The sequence below is a fragment of the Paramisgurnus dabryanus genome, chromosome 6 (genome assembly GCF_030506205.2).
Source record: "Paramisgurnus dabryanus chromosome 6, PD_genome_1.1, whole genome shotgun sequence".
NCBI classification, from domain to species: Eukaryota; Metazoa; Chordata; class Actinopteri; order Cypriniformes; family Cobitidae; genus Paramisgurnus; species Paramisgurnus dabryanus.
In genome coordinates, this window is record NC_133342.1 from 14,407,657 (window position 1) to 14,417,918 (window position 10,262).

The 10,262-nt window shown below is 38.8% G+C and overlaps 2 protein-coding genes across 2 annotated transcripts in view; both read right to left on the reverse strand.

The window, feature by feature from the left end:
• Positions 1–1,303, reverse strand: part of rem2 (RAS (RAD and GEM)-like GTP binding 2) — a 34,981-nt gene extending 33,678 nt beyond the window's left edge. The window contains exon 1 of the mRNA XM_065267387.2: positions 981–1,303. Coding sequence (XP_065123459.1) covers positions 981–992 — 12 coding nt within the window. The 5' untranslated portion in view covers positions 993–1,303. The remainder of the gene's footprint in view (positions 1–980) is intronic.
• A 3,501-nt stretch (positions 1,304–4,804) lies between these two features.
• On the reverse strand, positions 4,805–10,262 carry LOC135747275 (somatostatin receptor type 5). The gene is made up of 2 exons (XM_065265893.1): positions 9,330–10,262; positions 4,805–6,217 (listed from the first exon to the last, which is right to left on the reverse strand). The coding sequence occupies exons 1-2, from the start codon at positions 9,734–9,736 to the stop codon at positions 5,548–5,550; spliced, it is 1,077 nt and encodes a 358-aa protein (XP_065121965.1). The 5' UTR covers positions 9,737–10,262; the 3' UTR covers positions 4,805–5,547.

Genomic DNA, 10,262 nt, shown 5'->3' on the forward strand with positions numbered 1-10,262 from the left:
CAAAATTCAAGGAAAGGTATTAACATCTTATGAGATAAAAAAATGTGTTTACACAGTAAAACTGACAATCAAAGCCAAGTAAGGTCCAGATGATATCTACATTAATAATGTGCAGAAATAATTTACACTGTAGGGGGAGGATTAGGATCCTCTGGGATTCATGGGGTTGTGCACTTGAGATAAAAGTGGGTCAAAACGCAAACAATGTGTCCACATCTACCACATGATCCCATTAACAGAAGCAAGCATTCACTGCCTAAAAAAACAAAACAGTACGAGTATCCCAAAAGACAAAAAAGTAAAGTAAAATGTAATGAGATGCTGCAGTCTTAAGGCTGTTAGGGCTTGGCCCATCCATTTCCATCAACAGTAATCACCAAGGGAAATCTTAATCTCTTTCCCACAGTTTAATATCAAGAGCAACCACTATTAATATTAATACAGCAATTAATACCCGTAGCACTGCAGGGGAACCGAAACCTTGTACGCCCGATCTAGTGTCCGACATGCAGGACACATACAGACAGCCAATTATACTAATTGAAAGGACTTGATTAATAAATCATAGACTTTGTGAGTAAGACAGTCAAACAATAAGATTCATGCCGCCAGGGGAGAGGTAACCCAAGGCCAGCTCTAAGTAGTTAACACCTACTTTTAGTAACCATTGAAAAATTCCAGGACTATTTAAGTAGGCTATGCTTTAATTAAATGACTACAATAATCTTAGTTAATAATCAACTAGAAAATGCATAATAAATGAACACTAGGTATAACAATTATTATGTTCATTTAAATAAGGACCATTATTATTTTTCTTTTTGCATGACAAGGTAATTTACCTGAAATAGTGATTTCTATCATCTGCACAGGAATGTTCTCAAAAACAAGGTGCAGAGGATGAGAGGGCGTGTGCACGCATCCCAAAGTCAAGCACCCTAAAACAAACACACACACACATGGGATACCGATGATCTTACCTGGTCCGACATCTTCAGTCCTTTAGTTCATCTGTTATCAGCGACAAGCTCCGTCCCTGTCATCTCACTGAGTGTCAAAAGCGGCGCGAGCGTCGGTGGGGATTGTTACATTACACGCGACTCATATGCCATCACATTGCTGTAATCTATAAAAAGAAGCACTCCCGGTGTAACTATGACTGTAACTGTACAAAATAACCCCCTTTTCACGCTGACTTAACGGTAAACATTAAAATTCACCGAAATTGTTTACGACCGCGACGAACCACTCGGTTATTATCGTTCACCTGAGTGTCCTTATGTCTTTATAGTGGGGTTTCATAGGAGAGCGTGCGGCCCCGCCCACGCACTGAAGCCACGCCCCTTCATTTCTGTTATTACCTGAATCTCTCTCTCTCTCTCTCTCTCTCTCTCTCTCTCTCTCTCTCTCTCTCTCTCTCTGCGCGCGCTTTGTTTCATACAGTAATGAATCTTTGAATAAAGTATCCATTTTTCGAGGGCTTGTAAATTAAGTAGTCGTTTAATTTTATTGCAGCCATCATTAAGCTAGCATGTATGTCATAGCTGGAGTCAGGAAGCTTGTCCTTGTTGGCTTTTTTCATATTCGTCTCTTTCTTGACTTGAGTTTAAAATCCACTGTTGTTTTTAATGCTTTTCTTTATACTTGTGTATATATACTTATGTAAAATCGCTATGAATATATTGGCTACTTATTTCGTTGTTTTCAAATACTGATTTTGTCCTTTAGATAATTTTTCAATCTTGTGACTCTTCATTATACACTCAAGGTCAAGGTTTATTTATATAGCACGTTTACACAAAACGAAGGTTGACCAAAGTGCTTCACAAGCAAACAACAATGCAATAAATTAAACAAGCAATAAGGTAAAACACTGCAGTAATTGTTTATTAAATTAATTTATATGTAAAGAATAATGTACAGCTGTGTTGCCAAATCCATGCTTGATAACATAAATGGCAGAGATGTACTGGGTGACTTTAGTTGGGGGATGTCTGTTATTGATATTTAATAATCCCACTATATTTGTGTGTAATATGAATACTGTTTGGAGGCTTTTACATAAGATGGAAATCCTCTACATCTTGAATTGGATCTCTGTGCCCTCCGAATTCACCCTCAGGAGGCATGACTCACTCTCCCAAAAGAGCATGTACATCATAAACAATTGAAATCATGTAAACCAATAAATTTGACCAATAATTCAGTGGCCAGTGTTTATTTGTGAATCAAGTAGACTATTCTTACTATCCATGGTGCAGATATCTTCACTGTTAACCTTAATGACCAAAGGATAATTTCTTTAAATGATATCTATTTTAATGTTACTTTATACACTTTTAATGTTACTGCATATAAAATACTGCTTACTTATTTATTTACTATAGTAAACTGTAGTAAAATTCCTTGATATTATAGTAGTTTTTACCATAGTAAATAATTAAGTATACTTGAGTGTGTACCATTTAATATAATATACACTCTAAAAACAAACAATGCTAAATAGCACTAAAAGGGGTTCTTGGCTCGTAATCATAGATGAACCATTTTAAGTGCCATATAGCACCGATGAAGTAGTAGAACCATATTGTACTATGTAGAACCATGCCCCCATATGGTTCTTCATAGATGCTATATAACACTAAAATGGTTCCTCTATGATTACGAGCCAAGAACCACTTTTAGTGCTATTTAGCACCGTTTGTTTTAGAGTGTACTACAGTATACCCCCTTGTTGTATATTAAACATTATTAATGTTACACATGTCCAACTTAATGCAGCTGTTACTCTGGTCAGCTCTGTCAACAGATCACGGCCTTCTCAGTTGTCAATGGTGGTCTGGGGCGTCACGGGATGACAAACAGGGTTGGAGCAGAGCGCTGGAGTGGTGGAGATGAGTTTGGTAAGCTGCTGTGTTAATTGCGCCTCATCAGACCCCGCCGGCGCCGTGTGAGGCTGAAAGCACTGATGGGAGCGTTGACAACTCGAATTATTTAGAAATCCCCCCTGAAATATGACTGTTATAATTACAGAGGATAACATCTTGTGAGTGCAGTGAATGAATGGCGCTGTCAGCGTAACTGTGGGACAGCTCAGTGTTATCCTCATCAGCCTGCGGGCATTTTATCAGCAACCTCTCTATTGTTGTCTTTGTGAGATCTGAAGAGGCTTTGCATCAGATTAATGGACAAGATTTGGTCACTTTTTGGCTTGATGTTTTTTTTTAGTTTATATAATAGGGATTACAATGAAACAAAACAATATTTTGGGCAGCTTTAGGTACAATTGTGTTCGCAGCAGAAAGATAGCTCAAATGCACTCACTTTGGATTAAAACATGTGCCAAATCCATACATGTACTGATCTTTAACATATGCATGAAAGATTAAGAACAAGTTACATTTGTCAATTTTTTTTTAAATAACAGTATACATTATATTATAGGTGTCATAGAATGAAAAACTGTATTTACCTAGGCATACAGGTAGATAAATAATAAGAGCTCTGTACATGGTAATGACATATCATGAGCTTTCAAACGCGTTTGTTTTCTCATTTTTATGTAAAGACTGCTGGAAAACAGACCAATCTTGACATTACACCAACTGTGATGTCACAGTCAAGATGTACGCCCCAACATTAAATTACACATTCAATTAATTAAAAAGTTGTTAAAATGCCAAAAAACAAAGTTGTTACTGCTTTACAGTATAAAACTATACAATAACAGCCTCATGCAAAGCATTTTGGGAACCAGAAATCCTCATCAACCTTTTTCTGTTTATTTCCTTCAGATTATGGTTCCCAGAATGCTTTGCACAGGCTTTTATTTTAGTTTTATTCTGTAAAGATAAATGCTTGTTAATGTTTAATGTCCATTTAACTTTGAACAAAATGTTGCCAGTAACATAACTTTAAAGATGCAGTGTGTACATTTTAGCGCCATCTAGTGGTGAGGTTGCAAATTGCAACCAATGGCTCAGTCCACTGCTCTTCCCTCGATTTTGAAACGAGAAGCTACAGTAGCTGCCACCAGAAAAATGTGTCATCGACGGAGACAATTTAGTAAAAAAAGTTAAGGGCTTCCGTAGAAACATGGCGGCACAAAATAGCGACTTCCACATAAGGTGGCCCTCGGTGTATGTATATAAAAACGTCTCATTCTAAGGTAATAAAAACATAATGGTTCATTATTAAAAGGTCTTTATACACCCCTTATAATTTAGTTTTGTATTTTATTTAGCATTTCTGTCATGATATTCTTTTAAAAATTACACACTGCTCCTTTAAATCTACAGTAGCCTAAGTTACTGGCAAACAGCTGCCAGTAATACTGGAATTTCTATAGTTTTTTGTACAATATATGTTTGCATTAAAATGAACCGAGTGATTTCTAACCTTGTATTTAATGAAATGCCAACCTTGAATGCGAAATGAATGCCCGCACATTATCCTATCTGTGAACTCACAGTACGAAAATGACTAGCTTGCCATGAATGCCGCTTTGTAATGCATTTCAGTCCAAGCCTGAAAGACACATAAAAGGAAGATGGTCAGAGATTCGTTGTGCTGGAGAGATGAACGATTGACCCTGAGAACAAAGCACGCTCCCTTGGCATTCACAGGCTAGGAGTAAAAAGTCAAGTAAGGAAAAAAAACACATTTCTGGATGATTCTTGAATTTCCCTCTATCCAGTTCAGGTCAAGAGAAAGAAATGAACTGAACTGGGAGGGATAGGGTAGAGTTGGGATGCAGGGAATAGAAACAGCAGAGAAAAGTGTAGGATCAATTCAGATCCCCATTTTATTACACATCAGGCTACAACATACAGTAGCATAGAGTGAAAATCCTGTAAAGAGAGCAATGACTCATCAGCAGGTGACACAGTTTGGAGAGAAACTCAGCACGATTCTGTCATTAATGGGAAATCATTATGTACTTTTCCAATGCAAATTACAGTGCATTACGTTTCACATAAAAGTGATGAAGGCCGCCATTACAGAACATATTGACGCCAGTGATGAGAATTGAACAAGCTACATTTACTTTATACAGACGATATATTTAATATACAAAACTAAATGATTACTCACCGCACTAGCGATCAAAAACACAAAACACGATTACAAGCAAATTAAAACGAATGCATATGTTGTCAAGAACATGCTAATACTAAATGGTGATGAAAATCTGCTGTGGTACGGAGGCAAGAAGCAATTTTTGTGTGACTGAGAGAGCTTGAGAGAGTGAGATTTGGAGAGATGGCAAGAGGGAGCAGCTGGTGTGCTTGAACAAGTGTAATGCTGAGCATAAAATGCAGAGGTCCATGGTCTTATGGTTCTACCCTCTCTGTAGTGTTACTAAGCAACTCACAATCTCAGCCACCATGAAAAAGATGAGGATGCTCAAAGAGAAAACACCTGTCATTGTGTGTGGGGTGTGTGTGTGTATGTGGACTTTGTGCATGCATGTGGGTGTGTTTGCCATCCGCCAGTCTTGCTTGCCGCTTCTAGACTGTACTGAGTGGATGTGCGTGTAAGAGATTCTCATTGCGCTTGTGTTACTGGGAGCATCTGCGCAGCGTGTTGAGACCCAGGCTGTGAGTGGGGTTGTGTGGGAGCATGTTTTGGCACTACGTGCTGTAAGAAGGTAGCAGCTCTCCAGCGCTTGTGCATTTTGGGTAGCAGCGCTCTCAGTTGCCTCAGGGCCGGCTTAGATAGCAGGAAGTAGAGCGGCGGGTTCCAGCAAGGTGCCAGACAAATCAGAAGAATGGCAGACAGCGAAGTCACCTCCCAGAGCAGTGACACCTCCGTACTTGATTCCAATGGGGAGGCGGGGCTTACGGGCCAATCGACCGGTGAGCTGACGGAATGCAGGGATGGCGACAAAACGTTCACAAACTCCAGTATGTAGTAGGGCAGCCAGCTGATGGCAAACACCAAGGTGGAGCCGATGAGAAGTGCGGTGGCTTTTTTGTTGCGGTGGTCTGCGGCCAACGTGCCCCGGCACCGGTACAGGTGTGTGATGATGAGGCCGCAGTGCAGGGCGATGCAAAGTAAAGGAGCAACGTAGTACACCAGAAAGGCAGGAACAAGGAAGCCTAGCCAGTGACCACGCCCCACCGACCAAGTGCAGCCACTGTCAAACTGGATGTAGGTGACCTTAGGTAGAGCCATGGCGATGGAAACCAGCCAGATAACAGCGACTGTGCCAGCTCTGTGCACAAAGGGGACAGATAGAGAAATTCAGAGATAAATAGTCACCTTGAACCCATGACTTTTAATAAATAAAGGCACAAAATATATATTATATATTTTGTGCCTTTATTTATTAAAAGTCATGGGTTCAATCCCGGGAAACACACATTTTGATGAAAAGTACAGCTTGTAATGCACTGTAAGTCATTTTGCATAAAAGTGTACTACAAATGCATACATGTATTTTAAATGGCTATATACAGTATGATGATTACTTATTACAGTAACTCTCAAACTTTTTCAGCGTGTGCCCCCCCTTGTGTATGGCACATTCCTTCACGACCCCCAAAAGAAAATTTATGACAGGAAACTGTTCTAAAACTCAACTTTTAATTAAACAAAACATATTAAATGATACAAAGTAGTGCTGTTGGTACTTAAGTCTTATTTTTTTAGGTTTAATTGCACAGAATTTATGATAAATTAATTTATTTAATAAAATGTCATAAAACTGGGGCCCCCCTGGCACCATCTCACAGCCCCCCTAGGGGCCCCGGCCCCCAGTTTGAGAACCACTGACTTATTACATACCATGGTATTTACTGTAAGGTATTAGTGTCATTTCTTACTTAAAACATGGCACTACCACAGAACCAAAAATAAAACACTGTATTGTCTATGGAATTGTGATAAGCATTAAGTACCATAGTACTAAAGTGCAATGGTATTATCTGATACCGTACCGTGGTATTACCACATTACTTTTTTGCTTTTTGAATTGAACAATCCTTTGACAACGATACATTTGTCTGAGAGAACAGAAACTGTGTAAGATATTAAAGGGTTGTGTTCAGACAATATGTCTTGCACTCTAAAAAAACAAACGGTGCTATATAGCACCAAAACAATTGCTTTGGATCGTAACGATAGAAGAACCATTTTAGTGCCATATAGCACCGGTGAAGAACCAGTGAAGCACCAGTGAAGCACCAGTGAAGCACCAGTGTAGAACCATATAGGGGCCATATAGCACCACATATGGTTCTACATAGCACTATATGGTTCTACACAGGTGCTTCACTGGTGCTTCACTGGTGCTTCACTGGTTCTTCACCGGTGCTATATGGCACTAAAAATGGTTCTTCTATCGTTACGATCCAAAGCAACTGTTTTGGTGCTATATAGCACCGTTTGTTTTTTAGAGTGTGGGTGTAATTGTATTTTGTCTTGTGGCACTGACAGCGCACTTACATTTTTCTTAAAACTAATAAAAATCTGCAGGGACAGGACAAAATATACCTACATTCAAGATATATTATCTTGTTTATCTTACACCATTTGGCTTTTCAAGTAAATTTATTTTAGTGTGAAGGATTTTTTGCATTAACTCTTTCATTGCTTTCTGCAAACATTACCATACAATAGCATATATTATAGAATTAATACTTTTTACAAATAAAAAACTACACTGTTAAAAATGATGTCATGTCAACATATATTTTATGCTTCTTTAACTTTAGAAATTAAGTTAAACAACTAGTTTCTAAGTATTTTCTCAGTCGCTTTTGAGCATTTCTCAATTCATTATTAAAATTTGCAAAATAATAAGTGCATTTCTCCGAACAATTTATACAAACTGCACAACATCATGTCCTGCAAAAACCTGTAAAGTCCTTAGTTCATCTCTCAAAAGTAATTTTTACATCACTGAACACGTCAGTCCCATCAAAATGCGAAGCTCGCGTGTCATTGTTCATAAACAAGACAGTCAACATGTTTTGTGTTGTCAATATAGTTTACACAATTATATTTGTCACTATTTTCTGATTCAAACTGTGGACGAATTCACATTTTTACCATTTTTTCTGTAAAAAATGACACACATTGTGATTTTAAAAAAAATTATATTTTATAGTACAAATAAAAATATAAAACTAGAAAGATTCACTGTACACTGCAAGAACTTTCTAAAATTTTAAGATTCACTTGACAGCAATTTATCAAATCAGTTCACATTCACAAAAGACTAAAAAAATATGGAAAAGCATGCTTACAGTAACAGATTATGACACAAAGGTCAACAATTGTGCATCACATGCCTACATAATGAACTAATTCCTAATTCGAGGTGTAAGACTATTCAACAGAAACTAAACCAGTATAATGTATTTTGATGAAAATTACATAAGCAATTGAAAATGTAGCAAACAGCAGACAATTGTACATAATCATCTGCATGATTGTGCCAAGCATTTGCAATTTGTCCAAAACTTTGTCCAATGATGTGGAGGTTGAACAAAATGTTTTGAAAAATTCATTTCTGATCTCAGAAATGCTCCAAAGCGACTGAGGAAATATTTGTTGCATCATGTAAACCATGTGCATAATGTGTTTTGTCAAAATAAGTGCCTGTTGCACACGCATCAAAAGCGTTTATGATAAAAGAGACGCTCACGTTCACAAAATACAGGCAAGACACCCTGATTACGCATGAGATTATGCGAGTATCTGGCAAACGCGAACGTCTCTTTTATCATAAACCCTTTAGACGCATCTGCAGCAGGCACTTATTTTGACAAGACACGTGATGCACAAAGGATCTCTCAATGCGCAGAACACAAATTTTGAAAAAATGAAACACACACATGATTAGGGTGACCAAACGTGCCATTCTTCCCGGACGCATCCCGTCCAGGATTTTGTGTTCGTCTTCCGGAAGTCGTATTAGTCGACCGCATTCGTCATAGAGGATTATTATTATTATTACAGAAAAGCAACCGTTACATTTTAAGGTAAGAATGAAACTACGATTGTATATCTTATGTTTTTAACTGAATGGCGTTCAACAAATACGACATCCGGAAGACGCACCAAAATCCTGGACGGGATGCGTCCGGGAAGAATGGCATGTATGGTCACCCTACACATGATGGGCTACATACATTTTGTGACGAACTTCGCATTGAGCGCCCTCGAAAAAAGAAGTCACCGGCCGCCACTGCTTAAAAGTAGAGTGGAACTTAATTGCATAACTTATGCTGCATTTTATTTTTTTATTTTTTTGCAGTAAACAAGAAAGTTTTCACCTTTGTAACTTTAAAACGTGTTTTTTATCTCCTTCAGATACTCACACCTGTGCAGGGGTTGCAGGGGGCCGGGTCGACGGTGCAACTATCCGGTAACGCAGCACCGAGAGCGCAGCCAGGCTGAAGATGTCCACCCCGGCGGTCAGAGAGGTCATGAAACTCAACAGCACGCAAACTTCTCCGCCCAGCTGCCAGTTCTGAGAGCTGGCACTCAGCAGCACACAGGGCAGGGTGAGTAAAGCGCACAGATCAGCAAAACTCAGGTTTAACAGGAGGACCGAACTGGGCTTGGAACGTCTCCGTGGGTTACGCATTAAAACCAACCACACGAGCAGATGACCTCCAACCCCCACCAACAGAGAGACGATGCTGACCAGAGGCAGCACCAGGGAGAAGGAGATGGTGGTGTTGGTGGACACTGTATTGAAGAGCAGGTTGACAATGGCAGGCATATTGGATAGTATATAGAATCAGCCAGTGTCTGGGTTAAAAAAAGATAAACAAATCGTGCAGCAGTGTTTATGCAGCTCATATTTGATTTCAAAGCAATAACCATACATACATACACAAAGGAATGCAGCAAAACGTACAGAAGTCGGCGAATGTTACTCTACGCACTTGGGAAATCAATAAAGCCAACAAAAGTTTCCAATAACGGACTAATGGATGGATAAACATTCCACAACCCGCTGCACAACATCCAGAAATACAGAAGACTTGAAACTTAATCTAATGAAGCACGTAAATAAATGCTTCACCCGAACACTGGCATATGCAATTACCACACCAACCAATTACTCACTGAGGCCGTGACAAAATTATTTTCCAAGAACAATTTAAAGTCCACAATTAAACCTCCTCTACAGAATATCTATAATGGCATTAAAATTTGATGAACTTCACAAGATATGTAATTCCTGCAGACATTTAGTAGAGAGCCACAGAACAAAGCTTTCAAAAATGCTGCATCTATCGTCA

Coding starts and splice junctions, on each gene's coding strand:
- LOC135747275 (XM_065265893.1), bottom strand. CDS start 9,736: ATGCCTGCCATTGTCAACCTGCTCTTCAATACAGTGTCCACCAACACC. Junction 6,218..9,329: donor CCTGCAACCCCTGCACAGGT/GTGAGTATCTGA, acceptor CTTTGTGCACAG/AGCTGGCACAGTCGCTGTTA.